The sequence below is a fragment of the Panthera onca genome, chromosome C1 (assembly GCF_046562875.1).
Source record: "Panthera onca isolate mPanOnc1 chromosome C1, mPanOnc1 haplotype 2, whole genome shotgun sequence".
Lineage (NCBI taxonomy): Eukaryota > Metazoa > Chordata > Mammalia > Carnivora > Felidae > Panthera > Panthera onca.
Genome location: NC_138346.1, coordinates 162,378,374 through 162,404,389, shown reverse-complemented (window position 1 = coordinate 162,404,389; position 26,016 = coordinate 162,378,374). Strand labels below are relative to the sequence as shown.

Sequence of the window (26,016 nt, the reverse complement as noted above, 5' to 3'; positions counted from 1 at the left end):
CCTTCTAGGTGGACTGAGAATGACTCTAATGGTTCTTTGACAAGAATTATGATCTGCCTCACTAATTAGGCTGCTTCACATATGCACTAATTGGATTGATTTAAAAAATCAAAGAAAGGAAACTGAAGAGCATGCAACTATCTAATACCACATTTTAGAGCTGGGTTACTCAAGTTCTTTCTTTGCTTCAAAATAGTTGAAAGAGAAAGCTTGTTAAAAAAAAGAGAGAGATAAAATTGGAAAGATCCAACTTGCTAAAAATTTCTGGCTATGCCATAGGTGAAATAACATTTCCATGAAAGCACGTCTTGTTAATTTATTCATATCTTACTTAAGGATATACTGAGCAGGTATCTAATATGTGTCTCTGGAGAGAAATCTCAATTAAATTATATTTATAAGTAAAGAAATCCATTCTATACTGAATAGATGCGTTCAATGAGGACATACCATTTCTACTCTCTTCCCCAGCAGTTTTATGGCTACTAAAACAGAATTTACAGTGCTTTAGAGAAAGTTGGCCCATTAAAATATCATTGCTTTCACAATTAATTCTTCCTCTTTTTTCTTTTATTTGGAATATCAAAACAGAAAAAAAAAAAACCCTATTTCATTCTACTTTTTCTTTTGGTGATGTGCTCTATTAATTATGCCTCACATTGCCTGAGGAGAAATGGGAATTTTAATAATAATGGCACTCAGCACTTCATAGTAATCATTTTCTTCACTTATATCTCTGAATCTTATATGGGAGACCACACTTGAATTTTTCAGAAAAAGAAATTACAGCACCAAAGTGGAGGTGGGACAGTAGCTCAGACTGCTAGCTTATCATGTGCTCCAACTATTAGATCATGCTTCGAATCCAGGCACAGCTACAGAGAAAAAAATGCATGCTGGGTAAATATGCTCTCAGGGACTTAATGAGAAATCATGGGAGCGGAAATCTCTCCCAGGGCCTCCAACGTGCTTTGTCAGGGAAAAGACTAGCAAAGGCACTCCTGAAGGTTGAGACTGGGAATACCTTTTTGTCGAGCTGGAAATGTTGGCACGTTTTCATTTTTACAAAATCTTAATAGCCACAACTCCCATATACACGAGGTCACATTTTGGCCTAATTTGTTATAAGGGTTAGAGCTTTGTGAAATAGCAAGCAAGAAGATCTATTCTAGTGCCTTTTCATAGGTTATTGGCCAACAGAATTGAAACTGTGAACATAAAGGAAATTTCCCTGGAGAGCAAAATTCTTTGTAGAGATGACAAAATGATTAGGCCAGCAGTGCTATTGAGCTAAACTTTATGGAAACTCACCACAGAGCAAAATACATTAAAATACATTTTTTCTGTCAATAAAAAATAATTTTGAGTTCAATGACAAAAATGTACAGAAGGGAAAAATATTGGCAGCCTTTCTACTTTGTTAAGGAGTAAGTGTAACTGTTTTTAATAACAATCAATACATAAAACTGCTTCTTTTAAACATATATAGATTTTTTTTTAGAATCTTAAAGCATTATAGGAGAAAGAGAACTTGGGTAGTTATTTTATTCTCTGCATTTTATAGATGAGGAAACTGAGGCCAGAGAGTTAAGTGCTTTACCTAAGGACTTCTCCAAGTAAAGGCAAGAACCTACATTCCCCGACTCCCAGGCTAGGACCCGTAATAAAATTTTATGGTTAATTTTTAAACTCCTTTTGATTTTTCAGTATCTTTTTGGTATCTAATTCCCACAAACCTGCTACATTTCAAGGCTGATGAATGACAACAGCAAATACCAAGGCTCCATCCTCCCTTTGGCATTTACTGACCCTGTATCAGCTATGGGGATGTATATGTAGCTTTAGTAGCTTGAAGATACAGCTGTCAAATCGCCTCTTAACCAGAGAGAAACACATCAGTAGAGTAATTAATCCTGTACAACCCTTTCTATCAACCTGACCACTTTTTTTTTCAATCATTACAAGTGAATGCTTACGTGCACGGCTGATTTAATTAATAATTCTAATAAAAAAGACAGTATCATAATGATAGACATAAGTACATGAATAAATGGATTAAAGAACCAGTGCTGTTCTTAAATAGCCAGTGAGATAAAGTTGCTCAGTTATTGAGGTTCCAGCAGCTACCCTTCAAAGTTTGGATCATCTGTACCAGAGAGTAGAGACATTTAATCAGGACCTAGATTAGTTATTTTACATATCCTGTATCATTTGATCTTTGCAACAACCCTGTAAAAATAACCTATTTTCTCCATTTTATAGGTGAGATGATTGAAGCGTTAAGATTGGGACTAAGAGAACTGTCCAGCATCCTGAATGGGGGACTAGGGTTTCAAATCAGACTTATTTGATTCCCAAGCTTTTGGTGGTTGGTCTTGTCATGAAAAAAGCACTGGAACACGAGTAGGACAAACTAAGCAAGCTCTAGCTTTAGATCTGCTATGACAATATATAACATTGAGTTCCCTCACCGATAAAGGGAAAGAACTGGTCTAGAATGAAAGTTTTCAAACCTAATTTTGTGGAACTCTATGGCTTTTTGACAGGCCTCAGGGTCACTGTGTGGTGTGATATGGAGGAAAAAGATAGGATTTTCCAGGTTTACCTTCAAACCAACCACATGAACTCCAATTTAACTTTGTTATATATTAAAGGCTTGCATCAGGTTTTCCCTGGGGAAGGAAAGGAATCCCCAGCTTTAAGAACTTTTAAAAAAAACCCAACTAGGTAATATCTGAGACTACTCTAGCTCTAAGGTTCTGTCATTTGACATGGCTAACCAAAGCTCTGTTAGCATTTGTATTTGGCTCTTACATGAAATCAGTGGTGATTTCATGAACTGAAGCACCAGTTGGAGTGATTTGGTGAACTGTTCCTACAGTTATTCTCACTACTTCAACCTGTTGGGTATCATCTCTCGTGTATGGCACTAAATGGCTATTTTGTGTTTAGCTTCTTGAGAATACACAAAGCTTCTAGGTATAAGGTCAGGGAGGAAAAAACCTTCTTGCTTCACTCATGCTGCATTTCACCAAATTTGTATATAGCCATTATTTGTATGATGATTATGTCTCTGTGTGCATATTTCAGTTTAGCAGAGTGCCATTCAATAGGTCGATATAACTATATCAAAAATCTACCTACAACTGCAAACCTAATTTTTGTAAAATACTTATTACTAGAACATCCAGGAAAGGCTTTCCATTAACATCTTAAAGCTGTGAGGATAAAGCAAGTTGGCTCACATAGCACACTGTCTTCAATAATCACCAAGTCTATATTTATTACTGCCTCTTTCAACCAAAATGAAATCCCTATCTCTTTTAAGCTCCAGGAGGGGAGATCAAGTTCAATCTAAAATATGAATCATTCAAATTTGTGGTATCACCTTTCACATGGAATCAAGGTTCATTATAATATGCGAAAGTAACAGAGAGCCCATACAGTTGCTTACTGGCATGTGGGGACATTTGAAGCAAGCAGAGAGCTGAAATATTACTTGCAAGGGCACAGCTGGTTTCACATTCAACAAATCAGTCAAAAAAATAACGTTTGCCTGCCTCAGTCAGATCTAAACAAGGGAAAAATGTTATGCCAGCTACATTCTTTCTTTCCCCAGTAGCCTCTTCCATTTTCCTTTTGGATACCAGCTAGTGCCTTTTTTTTTTTTAATCCCTAAGAGAAGGTGTCCATCAAATTAAATAGACTGGGAAGATATATTCTGTAAACATGAAAGGAGATATTCCAGAAAGTTAAATAGCAATGATTGTATAAAACATTTGAAATTAGAACTTCATTATTGTCTCCACAGGGTTGCTAAGGCAGGGAAAAGAGAAAGTTTTGGTGATTCCTTTGAATATTTTATGTGTAATATTTCTGAGGCAAATGCTTTGTTATTTGAATAAATGCACGTACGCACGTGCGTGCACGTGTGCACACACACACACATGCACACACACAAGAAAAGAAGACCTTATAGCATCATTAGGACCTATATTCTGGCAATAGATTTGACACCCCACTTTTGGAAACACATGAACAAAGAGTTTGGCACCCACACACTATAGCAATATGATTGTTATCTATCTGGGTCTGCAAGCTAAGACTTTGTTAATATTAAAGCTTGAATTGTCCCAAATATTTTCATATATTAAGTCTCAGGAGAAGGTTGTATTGAATTAAAGTTATGTGAATTTTAAGCACTTTGTTTATGTGGCTAAGATTTTTTCCCTTCTTAACTGATTTCTTTCCTTATTTGCTTTTAGATTATGATTCTTTGTGTCCTATAATGAATATCTGTTTTTTTAAACAAAGCATATACAACATATTTTACTTATAGAAATGACTTTTATTGGTTACTAAATTACTAATCAAATAAGGGTGTAAATCTGATGAATTGAACCCATAGATGGCAGGATGGGACCATTCAGTTCATATTCTTTAAGGGGAAGACATAAAGAAACCAGCTCCTGTTCAGGAAACAAAAAACACAACTGAAAAATAGTATAAAAATCTCAAATAATTCTGAATCTCTCATTTTTTACTTAATAAGGAATTTTGCTATGAATAGTTGGCATGCTGTCATCCATTATTAATTTTGTTACAGCATTTGCTCTCTGAGGCTGATCTACAGTGATCTACAGAATATTCTCTCTCTCTCTCTTTCTTTCTCTCCCCCACTCTCACACACATCAAGAGACATTTTTAATGCAAGTATATGCCAGAAATTTCTGGACAGAACATCTGCAAAGTGAGGGATTCATTGTTCACAAGGTTTCCTACAGTTTTCCTAATACAAACTTTACTTTCCCCTAACTTGAGAAATCATATATTCTTTATCTAGAGTAATTCTATTAATGAAATTACTAACATCTCTGCTTAGAATTAGAGTTCCTCTTAGTATTACAGTCTAAAGCCTACAGGTCACAGAAGGCAAAAGGGTTTAAGGTAACTTCATTTTAAATCAAAGCCCTTTCTTGTTTCTCTGGGACTGAAGAAAGATGTGTGAAAAGAGGCTAACAAACTGAGAATGAGGGCAGCTTGCAGAAGAGCAAGAAGCATGGGAAGTATGATTCACCAAAGACTGAGTACGGCATCTTTGCTGGTCAGGGAGCGGTTGACATACATATAGTCATTGGACCTATTAATCAGACTGAAAGCCAATTCAGACCAGCTGCTCAAGGATCAAGGCAGTTCATCAGCCTGTTTTCTTCCTTTCATAGCCTAGTCCATAGAAAGAGTAGTTTACTACCCATGTCTCTACTTTCTCATCTACTTCTTTCACCTGAATCCACAACCTCATGACTTCTACTCCCAGTTTTCTACAAAATTGCCTTGGCAAAGATCACCGATTGTTGCCAATTGTCAGAGACAGTGGTTGATTTTCAGACTTTTCTGATCTGATGGAACATTGGGCATTGCTGACTGTCCCTTTTGTCGAATAAATCTCCTGTGGCTTCTGTGGCACTGATCCTCCTCTGATTTGTCCCACGAGCTTCTACAGGATATTTCAACTGTTTTGCACACTCCTTAATGCTGATTTTACCTGGAGGTTGGTCCTTGCTCATCTTTTTACTGTACGTGGCCTTTCTGCAAAATCTTACTTACTGCTGACACTACCACCTCCACTCTGATAACCTCCAAATCATATCTCCATTCTGGACTTTACATCCAGAAAACTACTGGACATTGCCTCCAACTGAATATGTCCAAAATTAAAATCACTTTTCTTCTTTCAATCTCTACTTTCTCCCCAAATCTGAAAGTGCTAATCCTTCTCTCCTGTTCTATCCTGGTTAATTTCACCCAACTAAATGTTGGAAGTTATCTAGATTCCTACAATTCCCTTCCTGTTCTCTCCACAGTTGGTCATTAACTCCTCTTTCCTAATTTCTTGCCACTCCCTCACCTCTGCTACTTTTTTTTTTTTTGGTGCAATTATCTTCTTGTAGGTCTAATACCTGGGCTTAGAACTCATTTTAACTAAGAATGTCTTTCAGAAACTAAATCTGTTTATATCCTGCCTTTATTAAAAATCCTTCAATAGCTCTTCAAAACCAGAAAGATAAAGTCCAAGCTCATTTGCAGCCTTTCTTGTCATAATTCCATCAATTTGTCCAATCATCTCTCAATAGTCTCTTCTCCCACCTTTTACTCTAACTAACCATATAAAGATACCACTATGTCTTCAAGTGTGTCAGATTGTTCCATACTGCCATGTCTTTACAGTGGCTTCTTCAAACTAGAGTATTCTCCCTCACCCCCACCCAGCCATTCCACACCCAGGCTCAATCTAATCACATCCTTGTTCAAGGGTCATCTCTACAGCTCATCCTCAGTCACAGAGACTGAGTTGATCATTCTCTCATTGTTGCCACTGTACAATGTACTCAGTGCTGTTCTTAAATGAACTCTGCAAACTTCTGTCGAAAATCACACAATGGTGGCTAAATAGGTATTTTGAGGTGCATATTATTTATAATTCTTATAGCCATACTCTCATCAGCCATCTAGATGACAGTCCTTTCATGACCCTCAAGGCCAGGTCAAGAGCCTCTTCTCCGTCCTAGTATGCCACCGTTACTATATTGCATTACAGTTGTCTGTTTCTTATCCCTCTCCTCTCATTCATCTGAGAACTCTTTGAGCATTGGGTTCCAGATATATTAATCCTTTTCTTTCTAACATTAAGAACAGTGTTTTGTACATTATAGGCAGTATATATGTATATATATATATATATATATACACACACACACATACATATATATGTATTTTTTTACAAATAAAGGTTGCTATTGAACAGATTATCTGAGCCTTGAAAATAGAATTTTTTAGTTTCGTCTTTACTACTTGCATCTCCTAGATGTCTGAACTTCTATGCTGCAAACTTCATTAATCTGGAATTAGTGCCACAAAATCTGGTTCATGCACTGACCAAGGGATATGGTTAAGTTACAGCTAGAGTTAGGACATTATTTCAAATTTGCATGCCTTCTCCCTAGCTTACCAGTAACAGATTACCATTTAAAAATTTTTTTTTTAACGTTTATTTATTTTTGAGACGGAGAGAGACAGAGCATGAACGGGGGAGGGTCAGAGAGAGGGAGACACAGAATCTGAAACGGGCTCCAGGCTCTGAGCTGTTAGCACAGAGCACGATGCGGGGCTTGAACTCACGGACCGCGAGATCGTGACCTGAGCCGAAGTCGGCCGCTTAACCGACTGAGCCACCCAGGCGCCCCCAGATTACCATTTAAACTCTTAGTAAAGTATTGGGCACGGGGTCAACAAGTAAGGTCAGCAACCTATATATTGCTTTTGGAACTGAACTGAACTGAATTGAGTGCTCTTACAGGATATGATATAATAACAATGGTTAACATTTATTGAGTGCTTGCTTTGTCCCAGGCTGAGGGATAAATGCTTTACATGCATCATCCCATTTAATTTTCATCCCATAGATGGGAGCCATTATTGGCCTCATTTTATTAACAATGAATTAATGAAACTTTGGCATTTGCTTACACAAAGTCACATGTGACTAATATGCAGCAAAACTGGGATCCAAACCAAGGCCTGCTTGACTGCTTTTACATGAAACACACACACACGCGCACACGCACACGCACACACACATGCACACACACAGACACACACACACTAAAGAGTGTTGCATTTTTTTTTTATGGTCTTAGTTATAGAAAGGCTCCAAATTATAGCTTCTTGCCTTATCTCCTTGATGATCTAGACAATGCAGGTTATTACAAACCAGGAGTAGACTGTATCATTCCAAGTTTCATCCTAAATAGTTATGGATGGAGAACTGACTCCTAGTGGCTAAAGCTCTGTTAGAACGTTATTATCAATCAGTTTGAGGGTTTATATGTATAAATGCTACACTAGGCAACTCATATTTCTTATAACCCTCTCCCATTCATAGACCTTGTGAGATATGACAAAAATTCTTATCAAGTGACACAGTGCTGTCTCAAGCTAACATCACATGAACGTTAAGAAAGCTGCCTTCCCCCATAATATAGTTTGTAGATTCACAATGCCTGCGTTGGGTAACTGTACCATCCAAAGAGATTTAAAATGCTATAAAACTGTGTGTTTAAATATCCCTGAGTCTCATTTTTGTGTAAGTTTTCAGTCAAACATTGAGCCCATTCATCTTTCATATACTTAAATCTGATATCTGGTATGTGTTGTTTACATCTAACCACTTATTTTTAAAAGTTTCATATGTTGAAGAATAACATCCTAAATGATTAAAGTCGATGAAAAAACACAATGAGGACAAAGGTTATATGTAGAGGTTTAGCTTTGGAAGAGTATGTTGCAAATGATACAATTTATCTTTCACTCTGTTGATGCTTCTATGTTCAGCAAGAGAGTGAAATGTAAGAGTTAAAAACTTGGGCTCTGGAGCAAGACTGTAGGGATTCAGCGTTTTGCTTTGTCCCTTATTTGGCTTTGGTCAAGCGTTTCATCTCTTTTCATCTTAGTTTCCTCATCTGCAAGAAGGAAATTATAGAATTTACCTCTTTGGATCACATGAGAATTAAATGAACAAATTCATATAAAGAGATTAGAATAGTATCTGGTCTACAGGAAGCTCACAGTAAGTGTACCTTATAATTGTCCTGGTATTGTCTTACATATCTAGAGATTACAAATACACACTTTACATCTAAAACCCAGTTCATTCATTCATTTATTCATTAGCCATTTAATCACTTATCCAATGTTTAACAAATTCATTTAGTCCTTAAAGATTTATTGATTAGCTATTAAATAACAAGCACTGTGCTTGGTGATATGGGCCATAAAATAATGAACCAGGTATTGATCCTATATTCTCAACAAACATAATTTCGTGGAGAGATAAAAAATTTATAAAAGTAACTATTGTACAAAATAGAAATGCTCAGTGTAATAAGAATTTCAGATGAGGTCATAGATGTTGTCTGAATATATAGTCATTTCTTCAACTTCTAGGTCTATGTCCAAAATTGCAGTTAATATTTGCATATTATGTCTTTGCTGATAAATTAATCAAACTGCACTAGTATTCCATAGCACCTCTGCATACAGGAAGGCAGTGGCAAAGGGAGATAATTAGAGACCATTCTAAAGATACCATGTTTAGAAGCCCTTTTAGCAGTGCATTATTTCCAGATGATTGTGTTAAGGTTGCCAGAACACAACAAACACTTAAGTAAGTGACATTTGTTCCTAATCTGTCATATTCATTAATGTTTCTGTTTCAAAAATCAGAATGTGATTTAGAAATTTAAATAGCAAAGAGTTAATGTGTTATATAAGCCTTAAATTTTTCTTTACTTTGCCTTATTAATTCATTAATTCTTTCAGGTTCTTGAATATTTAAATCATTTAAAATATTAATAGTATACCAAAGAAATATCAATATTTACATGAAATTGGAATTCACGTAGCTCTGTAATATTTTTAATGGTTTATATTATTCATAATTACACTAAATAAACCATCCTCATGGAAGAAACTCAAGCAAGTTTGTTATATACTATGGCTATTGCATGGCAAACAGTGGTTTTCTTTCAGAGTGTGGGTATTAAGAAACAGGAAGTAATATTAAGCTGGAATAATAAGTGATATGTTGTTTTAAAAGTATATAGAAACTAACAACAAACTAATTATTTTATTTAACATCAGAGGCTCTTAAATTGTCACAATTCAAAGTTCATAAATCATGAAACTTTTTGTAATATATTTTTAAGTAGTAGAAGCATTATATATCCCATTCTCGTTTCTGCAAAATGGAAGTGATCATGTCTGTGATGAACTACACAATATTCACATTTTTCAGAGACACAACTATATATTATGATAATATAAATATACACGTGCCAGTGTACTATAAAGATATTAACTATAAAAGATAAGGATGACTTCAGTTAAGTTTGTGGAAATGAGAAGATTGTATATTGTCTGCAATCTTCTTTGAACACTTTGAGAAACACTCCACTTCAAAATCAGGAACATTTTATACTTATGAAAATGTGTTGTTTACTCAGCTTTTAAAAAGTACTGAAACTAATTGTAGGAGAAAATATCAGCTTAGGTTTCTCTCCCTCCAACTAATCCTCATGTTTATTCTTCCTTTTTTAGCAAAACCTTAAGAACCAAGATACATTAGAAATATAGTATTTATTTTAGCAAAACCTTAGGTTGTATTTCAAATAGTTTTGAGTAAAAACATTATCTATATGGATAAAATATTCTGTCCATGATGATTTACTTACTCTTACATTTTATATATGGCATGTGAAATTCTCACTATTACAAGGTGAATGCCTAAAGAAAACCAACCAAGAGTAAATTCAACGGAAATTAACCAGTGCTTAAGGATAATGGAACACATTTTTAAAAAACAAAATGAAAACAAATAAAACCCCACCAAACCATCTTCAGTCAGAAGACATTTTTCAGTGGGTCCTATTATTTAGGTATCTTTTTTCCCTTTTCTCAGCTGTAAGACAGTTTTCTAAACACACATGGACTTCAACAGGGATTATAAAATTCTCAAACACCCATACCATTTAGGGGCCAAGTTTCCTCCGTGTAAGGGATGTGTCACATCAGGCTGAGTTTAAAAATGAACATACACCATTCTCAGGTTTTATCTCTGCTGATGGACAGGAGCCAAGGGGCCCCTGGGAGCATTCTGGCAACACTGTGTTACTTACGGTTGAGAGGCAGGCTCGCATTGGTTGTGCCTAGCTTGTTGGCAGCCACACAAGTATAATTGCCGAAGTGCTCCTGTGTCACATTGGTAACAGTGAGAATGGATCTTGTGCTAAAGTTTTGAATAATAATTCCTTGTTGGCCATTGAAGAGCCTAGAAGACAAAATCACCTCTAGGTTAATATGCATCGTGAATATCATTTTTGGTTTTATCTTAGTTGGGGTTGTCATGGCAACCCATAGACAGTTTGGTCCACACTAGTATTAGCATATAATGTGATAATGGTGCAATTATATTTTCCTTACGTGAGTAGATATAGGGGAGGAGAAGCTGTATGACAGCTGTGGATTGTTACTACAGGTTTCTTCGCACTCTACAAAACACTAAACTGAGATTTCCACATGTCCTTTTCATACACTGACTTGTATTTTAGAAAATTAAATGCACCATAGCAATAGAGTCTCATCTGTTAAAGTCAAGAACGAGTAAAGCAAATTAAATATAATGATTTCATTAAAAATACAAACCGATGGTTTCTAAAAAGCTGGCTAAGATATGTCTAGGCTTTTTCAGATAACATTGTTGGATAACTCCCCGTCCAAGTTAACCCCACAACTGCAATAAGATGTTCCGAGTCCAGGGTCAACATCATTTTGCTGCTGCTACATACAACCTAGACAGATGACTTGCTTTTCACCTAGAAAACAGCCACAGTATAGCACTGAGAAGAGCATTCCAAGTTGCGTCTTGTCTTGGTTACATTTGAGGAATGTGCTGGGGGAGTCCTCTAACCTTTCTGGGCTTCAATACAGGCTTCATTTTTACCTAATTCCACCCTGATGACCCAACACTCTCTCTCCAGGCCTACCGGCAGAGGTTTCACTCTCAAATAGGCTGGCAATGCATCACCGTTCTCAGGGCTTGCCACGCTCACTCCATCTTCACTTTTTTCCTGATCTGCACCCAGTGGTCATCAGCCCTTTGTATCTCTGCCAGCTGGATCCTTCCCTCTGCACTCAGGTCTGATGTGTGTCCTATCTCTCTTACTCTAGTGCTCCTTAAATGACTCTTTCCCCTGCCCCGCTCTCTGCATGTTTCTCTTGATATTGCTGTGGGATTCATAAAATCAAAGCCACATTCTTGCATTGTTCTCTGCAGCGGTTTCCATGCACACAGGTCTTTTCAACCCAAATAAATAGAATTGCCTTAAATTCCTCAAAAGACAGGGCCGTATGGACATGCTTTATTTTATATTTGAGTCCTGCATAGCACTTAATAGTACCTAACAAATAACTCATAGATCAGCAGAATTGGGGTGACATTCCTACAACACAGGTATTGGTAAGCCCCCTTCAGGGGCCCCCCTCAAAACATTCTTTTTCTAAATATGAATTCTGTTATAATGACGATGCCAACCAGATGATAACGTCTTCCTAACTAACCCCAAAGTTTACTATGAAATGATGTGTTGATCACAATATGGGCAATGTAAGCTCATAGCCTGAATGGCATGGTATTTTTCCTCCTTAATATGTTCAAATTTTAGTAGCAAATATTTTTTTTAATCACGAAGATGCAAATAAATGGCATTCTCCTGAGAGTTTAGGTTGAACTCCTTTGCATTACATTATGTGACTTGCATCTGAATTTAGACAAAATATACTGTAGTTACATGAAGATTAAAATAAGCAGCCATGCTTGATTACCCTGGGAATTTCTTATATTTCATGTAATGGCTGAATTTGACTTATACAAAACTCAAACCTTAATCAGATTAATAAAACTTTGACTTAAATAAACACTGAAAACATTAACTTGAGCAATAAACCCAATGATTCTCAACTATGACACAACAAAATAAGGCATAAAATATCAAGGATATGGCAGTTTTACTCCTCTGTCTCATATTTCAAATCTATCAACATTTATGCCAAAATACCAACGTGATAATTGCATATTTTTCTGCATCACATTAATAACTTTATTTCTAACCAATATTATATGCTATGTATAAAAACTGATGTCTTCATTGGCCAGAGAGCTTCAGGGTTAGGGCTCAAATCTATCTTCCCATGTTTGTGCTCATATGGACACATTGTCCAAAGGACTCAGCAGCTCCCTGGATTACTAAATTCCCATTGTGCCGCACCTACCAAGCTAAGATTCATTTTTCTGCTAAAGAATTAAGAAGAAATTAGTCAGGGCCTTTATTCGACTAGACTCTGGGGAGAAAATTCTAAGGCAGTATATTTAGTAACTTGATGGCACTGTTTGCTTATGTTCCTTCAGACCATCTTTCTGAGTTGGCTTCCAACTCTCTGCCCTAAAATGTGTCTGAAGGCAAAGCCCCAGATTTTACTAAATCACACAGGACACCCACGCTCTGTATGTGTAGACCCATTTTTGGCCTCTGGTCAGGGGTTGCTGTGAACATCCTTATCAGAGAGCCACATTGGTGGCACGGTGGCACGTTAGCAGCTGTGACTCCTGCTGCTCCACTCATGCTGGCAAGTGATTATGGCCAACAAAACAGAAAAGTATCCTCCCTGGGGGGATTTTCTTCCCTCTAGAGGAAGCTACCTTTCTGAGATTACTGGAGAACTCCAAAGTTTATTTTTTTTAAAGTCGGGAATTTTAGAAGTGCTGACTCCTCAAAATACCCTATAAGAACCTGTCTTTACCAGTAGATGGCTGGTAAAGCTGACCTTGAGGGAGAGTGACTTCTGAGATGGTGTCTATCTCTGAAGGTGTACTGTGATTTTCCTGTAGGGATCCTGTGGGTGCAAGGGGTGGAGAGCTTTCTCAGCTATTCAAATCAATTCTGAAATTTATCATTGCTACAAAGATGAGTTTGATGCCAGATGATTAGGGACTTGGCTGGGCAAGATCTTTGAAGGCTCTTCAAGATCTGTGAAGGCCTTTCAGTAGCTTAAAGTTGAAGAGAAGAATCAATCAGACACATAAACATAAACAGTTGTAAACACAACTGAGTTGATTTTAGTCACAATGGGGACCCTGTTAAGATGAATACTCCTGCCCTTAGTTACTGGATATAGAAATCTGAACCACACTTATAAGTCTCATCATGTATGTCCTGAATGTAATTTTACTCTTTGACTAAAAACAAATAATAAAAGATGTCTTTAATTGGTGACAATTGTTTTCTTTATGAAACAGTTTTATTCCAAAATGGTTGGATATAGTAAAGAGAATAGTCTGTAAAAAGAATAATTATTTATCAATAAACACATATTTGGCAAATTAAAGTATCATTCTGTATTAAAGAAAATGCTTGATAGCCTTCAAACATGCACATGTTAGCCTATTAACAGAATGACCCTGGCCTCATTGAATTTTTCACATCCATCCCAGACTTGTTTGAAACCAGAGTTCCTTGCATTGGTGATGTGAAATCTTGAAGTGACAACTCAAGCAATAGTTCACAATACACCTTGCAATAAAAACCAGAGAACTAACTCTGGAATATTGCCTTATTTGGAGTTCTCTCTTTTCCCTAAATACTTAAGTGTTTCAAGTTTTAAGAGAATCATTCTTGTATTGACTTAGAATCCAAAATAAGAGACGTCTTCTCATAGTCCCTTCCCGCAGGAAGAGAGGAAACAATTGTGTTGGGTTAGTGGTTGGTTATGGAATTCTTACCCTCAGAAGTGGATCACCAGCATTTGATGCTTGCTTAGAAATCCCTGGGAATTTTTGTTATTTGCATTTTACCATTCAGTGGACCCCATGGCTGTAAGATCCTTCTATTATTGTGGACCCTGCTGTCCTCTACATTTACCGCTGATGGTGGTTTATTCATACTGCTCTGATCAGAATGTTTGTGTCCTCCAAAAATTCATATGTCAAAAATCTAAACCTCAAGGATGATGGTATTAGTGGGTGGGGCCTTTGGAAGGTGCTTAGAAATCATAAAGGTGAAACCATGATGAATGGGATTAGTTCAGAGAGCTCCCATAGCCCCTTCTGTCATGTGAGGATACAACAAGATGTCTGTGACCTAGAAGAGGACCCTTTTCAGACCATGCTTGCACCCTGATCTTGGGCTTCCAGGCTCCTGAACTGTCACATAACTTTCTGTTGTTTACAAACCACCCAATCTGTGGTGTTTTGTTATAGCAGCCCAGATGGATGAAGACACATACTGAGGATCATTGCCCTCACTCTCCTTCCTTCTGCTTTTCGTTAATGCCTCATAAATCTGTAAACTGCAGGCCATCTGCCCTGTCATCAGATGATGCAGGCAATTCATAAGTAACACAGCCTGACCAACTAACTTGTTCTGAATTAGAATAGCCATATTTTCAAGTGTCAGTCATAAAGAAGTAGCACATAGAAAGCATACTAATAACTTAAAGATACTTACAAATCTGACCCATGAAATGTTCACAAACTTTACAATCATAGCTTCTCTCAGGCAGTAAGTAAGATGGACAGAAGAGTCCATAGCAACATCACAACAGCAAAACTGACCACCAAGCCATTGGCACTGACTGATAAGACTGCAAAACTAAGTGGTATAGCTATACCAAACCTCATTCACTTTATATATAAATCCAGCCTGATGACACATTTTGGGACTATTGTTTGCTCTGTGCATTTCCAGGTCAAGCGTAACAATAAATATTCTGGAGAAACAAGCTTATAAGTGCAAAGAGTCACTGAAATTCTTCATTGCTAATGTAAGAAATATACATAAGTGTATCAGACAACAACATTTAAAATGTTTAAGTACTTTAAATAGGAGTGGGAGGGGTGGACTAAATGATGATTGATCTTTCATCAGAGTAGAATTATAAGGAAATATGATAATATATCATGCTGTATAACTGGATAAGATTATTATGGCCTTATTAAGTGATTTTTGGGTGATAGTATAGCAGAGATCAAAAATAGCAGGGGACAGAAGGTAGTTCTTGAGTCATAAGAGATATATGTACAAAGAAAATGAATATTACTTCTCACAATGGATTGCAGGCTTTGAGTTCCAAGAGGTGGTGTGAGCTAAGGATACAACTCAAAAAAGAGCTTTAGAAAAAGTCATGGGTGATGGTAAAAACATCACAGGTGATACAGTCTTAATGGAAATGAAGTTCTACTTCATCATCGAATGATGATTAAATTCCTTCTATGCTTAAGGCACTGGTTTAAGAACCAAAGGGGGGAAAAGACAAATGGACACAGTTCTAGCTAAGCACCTTGGCTACACTTAAAAATATGAAGATGACATCGAGATCATATAGGTCCTTACATGACACATCTCAATGTCTCTCTCAGTGACAGAGTTCTAGCTTACATATATTTTGCTTCTGCATCATGGCTATGTTTCTCGTCTTTTCCATGAGAGCAGGAATGCTTTATATATGTGGAAAATGTTAGCTGCTCTCAACATATTTATGACTGAGGTAATCTAACACTAAAGAATTTCAATGCTGTACAAAAAAGTTTGTGTTAAGACTGTGTGAAATTGACATTCAGAAAACATTTAAGCATTTTCAAATGTATGTCAACTAATCTTCATAGTATCCCTAGGAGGTAAGCATTACTAGTCCCATTTTACAGATGAGAAAAAAAAAGTTTAGAAAAGTTAAGTTAATTTATCTTCCATCATCTGGTAAGTGGTAGAACCAACATTCAAATCCAGATCTTCTGACTATCGATATTATTCCAAAATGGTACTCAAATCATCAAATAGAAGCCAGGATACTGTATTTTAGTTTGGAAAGACAAGTCATAAATCATTGGTGGTTCAAGGAAATTAATAAGCCAAAGAATAGAACCAGTGGAGTTAAATAACCAATGTAATATGTGGTATCTATGCCAGGAAAACCAGATCCAGTCCATGGGGTAAATCTAATGGGATAGAGAGTTAAAAAAATGTAAGGTTCAGTTCAGCTGAGATTCCCTGGACCAGAGGTCTCTTAACTATCTATGTGGGGCTTAGCCATGCCCCCAGTCTCCTACAGTAGCTGTCTTTCACTTCCAATGGAGTCATCCTTTGATATGACTCAGTCCCAAGATGAGAAGTGTGAAATGGTCTCTTGCCACACTCTTTCCTCCTCAAACTACCTTCCAGGACAACACACACCTTCAGCATTGATTATTGTTTGTGTTTCATCCCCTAGGCTCACTAAATATTTGGGTTGCAGTAAATCTTTCCCCATAGTGTATATGTGGAATATAGTCAAGAATGGCAGAAAAAAACATAACCTAGGAGATGGCAAGAATGCAATAATTTTAAGTAAGTTCAAAGTTGTCTTTAAAGTTTTCTAGTGATGCTATGGAGTTAATGTGTTCTTTCTGACTTAGTCAAATCATTATCACATCAAAAAGCTCTCTTTACCACAACATTTCAGGTATAAGTTTTCATAGATTTGTATGACTTTGGATTACTGTCCATATTCCCCATTAGAGTGCAACTCCATTAGGGCAAGTTTCCTAGCTTTTGCTGTTCATTATATTCTAAGCATGGGACATAATGTTGTGTACTTAATAGGTATACAGTGAGTAGTTATTGTATACTTATGTTGAATTGTATGAATTATGTTTTTACATTTTTGTACTGCTTAGTTTTTTCATCTGTTAAATGAAAAAAAATGAAACCAGGTTCAAAGTGTTGATGTAAGAATGGTTTTTAAATATATAAAATGTAATATCTATGAACACACTCATTTATATCAAATGCAGTAGGCACTAGACATATGATAGGTGTTATTATTGTTCAATACTAGGGTCTGTTTCTTAGACAGAACAGATACATTTCCTCTCAGATGGCAGCAAAATATTAAATATTGAAAATACAGGAAATTATTTTTAAAGGAAAGATTTGGGAGAGTGACTGAAAAGATCATAGTATCATGATTTCAAGATGTGCCAAATTCAGTCTCAATTACATGTGTATTATCAACCTCATCTAGCTTTTTCACAGATGTGCAGGGCCGATAAAAAAAATAAAAGTAAAAGAAGGAGGAGCAAGTACTGCTAGATACCAGAGAGAAATGAAAATTGATGTGAACATGCTGCCATAGCAACCTATTGGTTTACTGTGTTGTTTGGTACTTAAGGCTTGAATACAATATGATATCATTTATTCCTAGGAACAGACTGAAGAATATCATGCATCAATGTCTCAGTCCCAAGGGGTATCTATCTTTAGTTGCACATTTGAATACATTAATGTATTATAATATATTAGGACATTTTAATGATTTTAGACTTTATTAGGCTATTTAAAATGTATGCCTTGTTTACTTTATCAATTTTAATGAAATTAATAATTTTAGATTAGAGACCTTTGGGTTGCCTTGCTTGTGACGGTTTGATTCACATGGGGAGAATATTACCTTTAACTTTACATCAAATAAACAAAGGCTATAGTGCAAGTGTCAGTCCTCCCCTGACTGCAGTGAGCCTTGTATCCCTGACAACCTGGCCTATGACTAGATTTTTTGCCTCTGCTTGAACTGCCTTTCTAATATCAATGTGCGCAAGACTTTAATGTCAAATTTCATCCCATAATATACCAACACAACCATTTTGCAGAGATCACACTCACAAAAACGAAATCCTGGAAGGTCAGAACTGAGCAACAGAAACCAGTGTCTTTTCTGCAATCATGTATTGGGTTTACAGTGTCCTACAATCTAGGGTGACAGATGCATCTTGTAGTGATATTCTCTTCTCAGTTTGAAACTGTATTAAAATAAGAATGGCTCTACCCTCACATGATTATAAGGCCCCACTCATTCTTGCAATAGAGTGTATTTCAAACACCATGTTAGATGCTGGAAACACAATGGTTGAGCAGGGCAAAATCCTCATGCTCAGGTAGATTATAGATTAGGAGAGGAGAGACTAGTAAAAAAAAGTTGAGTATAGCTTAAAAAGTGCTTTGATAGAGGTAAGAACATGGGGGACCATCTGGAGAGACTCCTTTCCTAGTAGAAAGGGGTCAGGGTAGTTTTCTGAGAGAAGATGATATCTGAATTGAGACTAAAGGACTAGTGGAAGGTAGCCAGGATGGGTGTGTGTGTGAAAGGGGCTTATAAGCAAAATGGCCAACATATTAAAAGGCCTGGAAGATAGAGATCATGTCACAGTTTGTGGCCAAAATATTTTAGGATAGTTATCACCCTATTGTGAGATGGTAGAATGGCAAGATTTGTGGTCAGAGAGGTAAACAGGGGCAAGAACATGAAGGCCTTCCATGCCATACTGTGATGTTAGGACTTGATTCTAGGGACATTTAGGAACCATAAGATTAGTATTTAGTTTGGAAATATTGCTATGAATTTTAAGAACACAACTGAAATCTAGCTGTTTACTAATGGACTGTGTGTGCAGCATTAATACCTCAATTTTAGTATATCCCAAACAAAACTCAGCCCAGCTCTCTCAAATCTCTGTTCCTATGTTCCCAACTTCGGTTGACAACTTCACCGTTCACCTTGTTTCTCAGATGGAAAACTTAAAATTATCTTCAAATGGTCCTTTCCTTTTAGCCTAATCAATCACTGATTTTTACTTGCACAACTAATACCCTAGGTTAAATCATATTTTATATCTTTGCCATCCAAACTGCTCTGAGAAACATTTTATGAAGACAGGGATGGGATACTTTTACTACTTTTGAAAAGTCCTTCAGTGGCTTCCCAAAGCCTATGGAATCAAGTCTAAATGCTTTATCATGACATTTAAAATGCTCCAAGTCTTGCCCTAGCGTGCATTTCTTTTTTTTTTTAATTTTTTTTAATGTTTATTTATTTCTGAGACAGAGAGAGACAGAGCATGAGTGGGGGAGGGGCAGAGAGAGAGGGGGACACAGAATCCAAAGCAGGCTTCAGGCTCTGAGCTGTCAGCACAGAGCCCGACGCGGGGCTCGAACTCACAGACTGAGAGATCATGACCTGAGCCGAAGCCTGACGCTCAACCGACTGAGCCACCCAGGCACCCCCCAGCGTGCATTTCTAACCCTACCTCCTATTACACCTGATTTCACATCTTGTACCCCAGGGAATAATAAAACCTCTCTGCACAATGCTTATATAACATTGACTATGTTCTTTCTTATGATTTTTCTTGACTCCTTGCAATGTTTAGAAATACTGTTCTCTGGTATCAAGCACAAAAGCTACCTGTTCCCTGAAGCATTTGTTAATATTCTGATTTGAGCTGAATGGACCCTTGCTGTGCACTTTCAAGGACTTGACTTAGGCTCCCTTAGGATCTTCTTATGTGGAACTTATTTCATTTTGGTGATTTTTATGATTAACTGTAAACTCTAAGTCAGGGAATGCAAACTGGAATAGCCCACTTTCAATTCTGTTTGACTGGCCCAAAGTTTTAAATGTAATAATTTGTATGTATGTCTTATGGTTATGTGTCTTCCGTTTCTCAGCAATTGAAATGCTCTCACTTATTTCATATATTTATCTTTTACTTCCCTGGTCTTGGTTAATAAAATCATCACAGGGGCAACCAAATTGTATTGATAAGACTTGGGTTATGAACTAAAAAGAGTGAAAAATCATCAGAATAAAATTAAAGATAGATAGATAGATAGATAGAGAAATAACACTAGAAACACAAGTTTCTTCAATGTAGGAACTTACTTCCTTTTCAGTCTTCAAATTACATCACAGTTAAGTGCCCAATGCACATTTGTTAAAATCTCAGGTAAGCAGGGAAGATTATTTCTAACATGGAGTGGTAATGAAGTTATTTCCAGTACCCTTCTAAATCAAAATATGCAACTGCTTAATCTTATGAAAATGGCTTTGCAAATGAGGGGAGAGAGAGAGAGTGAGAGAGAGAGAGAGAGAAAGGGAAAGAGAGAGAGAAAATGAATTAACATTTCTAGTCTTTTCTTTAAAAATTTTTTTTACATTTATTTATTTTTGAGAGACAGAGAGAGACACAGCACAAGTGGGGGAGGGGCAGAGAGAGAAGGAGACAGAATCTGAAGCAGGCTCCAGGCTCTGAGCTGTCAGCACAGAGCCCAACGCAGGGCTCGAACCCACAAACCATGAGATCGTGACCTGAGCTGAAGTCGGATGCTCAACCAACTGAGCCACCCAGGTGCCCCTCTAGTCTCTTAATAATCAAAGTTATGGTATAAATCTAGAGAAAATGGATATCTTGACATGACTCAGGAAATTATGGGTTGGTGTGTTTTTGTTTTTAAGATCATTTCGTTGAGGTATTATTTATATATATATATGTATATATATATATATATACATATATATATATACATTAAATATATATTGATATATATATACACATTAAATATATACAGACATATATATCTCTACAACTCAATGAGTTTGGGTTAAGTATACACCTGTGAAATCATCACTACCAACTCCATAAACATATTCATTACCCACCAAGGTTTCCTGAAAATTAGACTTTACTTCCCTTCAGTGACTCATTTTACCTTTGTGAGATATTTTTTTTTTTTTCCTCAGGCATAATCTAGCTAGGATTATGTGAGCAATGGGCAAGATAGTATACGGCCAGTTACATGTGTTATAAGATTACAAAGCTAGCATGTAGGGTAAAATATGCATGGCATTAAAATTGCCCTTGAAAATTCCTTATTTTAAATTAACATACTTTATAAGAGTCTCCAAAATGGAGGGAAAGTACTCCAAGTTGGATACAAAGTGATCTGTTGGATTATAAGAAGAAAATAATAGAATGCCCATTTATGTTATAATTGTATCTCATCTTTTAACTTTTATCTGTTTTAGGTCATTTAATGTTTGCAATATATATTGCAATATACTTCAAAAATGCATACAATTTACAAATAAGTATGCATATACTTAGTTTTTGCTAAGTTTTAAATTTTACTTATAGGGATATATATTCCAAAAATTTTGTGGACCACTGCCTACATCACTGATCTAAAACACGATGGTAATGCCATCTTCACAAAATGATACAAAACCCATGTTTCTGCAAAATCTATTTAAACGTTGGTCCATTGCAATTTACTTTATGTTTTTAGTCTTAATCTTAAATAAATATACTGTTTTCAAGTCATAGATTAATTTAATTTCATGTCATGTCATCAAAGACATTATTTGCTTAATAGTACTTTGCCTATTCTGAAAATACCCTTCCACTGGATATAAGGAGTCTATTTCTTTTTATCAATCTTCTCTATTATCAAGAAAATAAGTTAATATTTTTGGCTTTCTATATAATTGAGCTCTGAACTCTGATTTTCCCAATACTAAAATGTATATGGAGTAAAACTAAATCTGTGAGCACTGTACCTGCCAGGTGTGCTGAAAGAGCCTATAGTGTTAAAAAATATAACCATTTTATACCAAAGAATAATATTTTAATAACAAGTATATAACTTTAGTCATTCTCATGATGCTTATCTAAACAGTGCAATAAACTAAATGTCAAATGGCTAATATGTCTAATATAAAATATAGTTTTTTGGGGGGCGCCTGGGTGGCTCAGTCGGTTGAGTGGCCGACTTTGGCTCAGGTCATGATCTCGCGGTCTGTGAGTTCGAGCCCCGCGTCGGGCTCTGTGCTAACAGCTCAGAGCCTGAAGCCTGCTTCGGATTCTGTGTCCCCCTCTCTCTGACCCTCCCCCGTTCATGCTCTGTCTCTCTCTGTCTCAAAAATAAATAAACGTTAAAAAAAATTAAAAAAAATATATAGTTTTTTTTTTTTTTTAATTTCCATCCATGTCAACCATGAGGGAGACAGTGTGGAAGCTATTTTGAAGATAGTATCTGATGATTCTCAATTTTTGGTATTCATGTCCCCATTTTGCCCCTTCCACATTGAATAGGGTCACTCTGTGTAACCAGTAAGATATTACTGAATGGCAGAACATAACTTCTGGGACTAGGTCATAAACAGCTTCTACCTTGCTCTCTCTTGGACCACTAGCTCTGGAAAAAGTCAACTACCATGTCAAGAAGACAGTCAAACAGCTCTATTAAGAGGTCCATGTGGTGATTAACTGAAGCCTTCTGTCTATAACAAGCACTAACTTGCTGGGCATGTAAGCAGATCCTTTAGCTCTAGTCAAGCCTTCAGATGACCGGTGCCAGGTGACATGTGACTGCGACCTGATGAGAGACCCTGAGCCATAACTATCCAGCTAAGCTGCTCCCATTCTGATCCACAGAAGCTGTGATAATAAATGCTTACTGGTTTAAGATGCTGAGTTTTGGGATAATTTGTTATTTAGCAATAGATAACTAAGAGTGGCACTGTATACAACAGAAACAATGTGGGCTGAAAGGTTAACAATAAAATGTGTCTTGATGGCATCTTTTAAGTTGAATGCTCTTGGGAAGGTTAAGTCTCCTGTGTCTCACTTCTGTCATCGGTAAATTGAGGACAATAAATTGTGTCTCACAGACGTCTGAAGAATAAGTGAGATAAAAGAATTTAAAGAACCTAGAAAGTGATTTGTCCTCAGTAAGCGTTTGTTTCCTTCTTTTCTTTAAATTGTGCTTTATTTTGCAGTTTTTTTAAAGGTTTTTAGATTATTCTCAGCACACAGAAATGGATTTTATAGGATCTGGAAGAACTATAGGTAGAGATAGGACTAGGGATGTTGAGGTACTGACTTTTTTTTTTTCAATTTGCTTGTGTTTATTTGTATTTTATTTGAATGAAGATCTGGCTTTGAAGATCTTAATTTAAAAGAAATGAGTTTTTATAAACATTCTCTTAAGTAGACCTGAAAGAGTAAGTTATTTCTGAATATTTTTGTAAGCTCCAACTATAGAAGATCTCTAGGAAACAAAACTTCTCCAGATCTTGTAAAAACTCTGCTACACTCTGACAGGATCTCTGACAGCTTCATGTTTCTGTTAGTGACCCTGAGGTCAAGAAAACAGCTCGGAAATGTGCTCTATCTGTTTCTTCTCTGTGTGTCTACCTTGACTCCATTATTTCTGTGTCTTTGACTAAATAAACTCAGAAAGTCTGACTGTTTGTATGTGCAGTCTTTTATTTTGCTAATTCACAAATGACCTGCGATGCCTTTACCCCTGCCATTTAGTATTGACATTTCAAATTATTTTTAATAGTCTCTGAAGTGCCATGACCTATACTAGGTGCATGGACTCTGCATGAAGATTTGCAAGACTTCTTGAGTTCAATTCCCAGATCTGTCACTAACTGTCTGATTTTGTGCAAATGACTTAAAAACACTCCTTGCTTTGGTTTTCCCCAAGCAAAAGGTGAGAATAATAATAGTATCTATCTTATCAGTTTGTTGTGAAAATAAATCGGGCTAATTTTTGTTAACAATTTAGAACCCTGCCTGTCAAACAGCAGGTGCTTTTTACATGGATAGTTTTTCATTTTAATGAGATAAATATTTGAATGGCCTGGGCCCAGAAGATAGCATGGTAAACCCACTCAGGGAGTGTAACAACCATCATTCAGCAACTAGAAGCCTTCCCTTTCCTACTCTGCACACATTCTCAAATTTGCTTTATGGTAATTTTGAGGGGAATTTATATACTCAGTGGGATTTGGTAATTTGGGTATTTCCTTAAATATAACCTGAACAAATGACAAATGTGCGCTTCACTCTGAAACCAAAGTGTGTTTGCCTTTGACAGGTGCATCTGATTTTCACAGCTCCCAGATTTTCTCTAGGTGTGTGAGTGTGTTGGGAAAGGGCATTGATTGGGGAGAATCAATCCACTATTTTTTAGCAGTGGTTCTAAACTCCTTTGAAAATGTAATGAAAGCTATAGTCCATCTTTCCAGTAGGGAAAAAAATCACTGAAGCTATGACTACGGACACCAATGGGTCCTTTGCTGTTTTTGCTATAGGCCAAGAAAGTGGACTAAGGATTATTGTAGCCTTTTATGACAATGGTTTCTGAATTTAGGAAAGGAAAAGAGAGAAACAGAAAAAAAAATTCAGGACATCATTTCACACAATACTAGAAACCAAAAAAACTTTAACAAAGGAGCTCTCACATGTACTACTAGGGATAATTCCATTAGCCTGTAAGAAAGGTATGACAGGTTCAACAGTGACTTTGAAAGCTATACTAAATAGTTTGTCATTATTTAAATTGTGCTTTGTGGAGTACCAGGGATTTGGGGGAGGCCCTTGCAAGGACAGTCTGTTAGAAGGGAGGGTTCTGAGCAGATGGAATTGAAATTCTATTCATCCCACATCTAGCAGAGAAGTCCTGCTTTCATAGATATTACTTACTGGGCTTCCATATAAGATAATATTTGAACAAAGGGTTTCATAACTTTCGAGGATTTGGAACCGTTCTTCTAGATATTTGTCTATATAGATAATCACAAACTGGAAGCTTCTCAATCTGGATTATCAGAATCTGAGAAAGGTTATATTGGCTGATATACAATATTGTACAGTAGGGCCAGGGTGACCACAGACCCAGTTTATCTACTTCTAAGTATATAAAAATATGGGGCTTCTATGAAGCTACAAAGACGTAGATTTAGAATTAGTAAAAACGTTAATTAGTAAGAAGAATTAAAAATGGAACACACCAAATTGTGAAAGAGGCTGCGTAAAAATAGTTGCAAACAATTTTAGATAAAAGCAGAGCCAGTTATTCGGGTCAAATGAGATAGTTATGGGGATATCCTTTATTGTTAAGGCTGCTGTTGAAGAGGGAGAAGGTCTTCTACAAATCCTCTTTTGATTACAGTTTAAGAAAAAAATAGCTGCTTATGTCACATCCAGTGTCATCCATTATGGCAATATCTAAGCTCATAATGTCATTTCACCAGTTTTCAGTTCAGACATTTAGCTGTAATTAGTCATGAGCGATGGTATAAGTAAACCCCATGCATATATGTCAAACAGTACAGAATTGCCAATATTCAGCTTTTTTGGCTATAAATGGCAGTTTCATATGGTCCAATCTAACATTTTCTTGAACATGTTCCTCCCTAGTTTTGAAGCAAAAAATATATATTATAGATAATATCCTCCCCTCTGCATTACATCTTCCAGTTAACCCACAGGGGTCCCACTCTTCTTTGATGGCTTGATAAGAGCAGCTGAAGAAGTCTGAATGAGCCTACTGGTTGAAAGTAAAGAGAAAGTAGTCAAGTCCTGTCTTCTCTTGTTCAATAGCTCTTGTCAAGGTTTTTCCTGGGGCTCCTCAAGGGGACAATCATATAGAGCTAAAGTTACAGTAACCCTAAAATCCCCTTGGTTAGTCCTTTAACTATGTATTTTATCTCCTCTACAGGCCCTTTAGTGATAGAATATCTAAA

General features: G+C 36.5%; 1 protein-coding gene across 3 annotated transcripts in view; it reads right to left on the bottom strand.

Annotated features, from left to right (window-relative positions):
- Nucleotides 1–26,016, bottom strand: part of NEGR1 (neuronal growth regulator 1) — an 855,325-nt gene that overhangs the window by 164,526 nt on the left and 664,783 nt on the right. For all 3 annotated transcript variants that reach the window (XM_060626826.3, XM_060626825.2, XM_060626824.3), the window contains exon 6: nucleotides 10,734–10,885. In XM_060626826.3, the coding sequence (XP_060482809.1) occupies nucleotides 10,734–10,885 (152 nt within the window). The remainder of the gene's footprint in view (nucleotides 1–10,733; nucleotides 10,886–26,016) is intronic.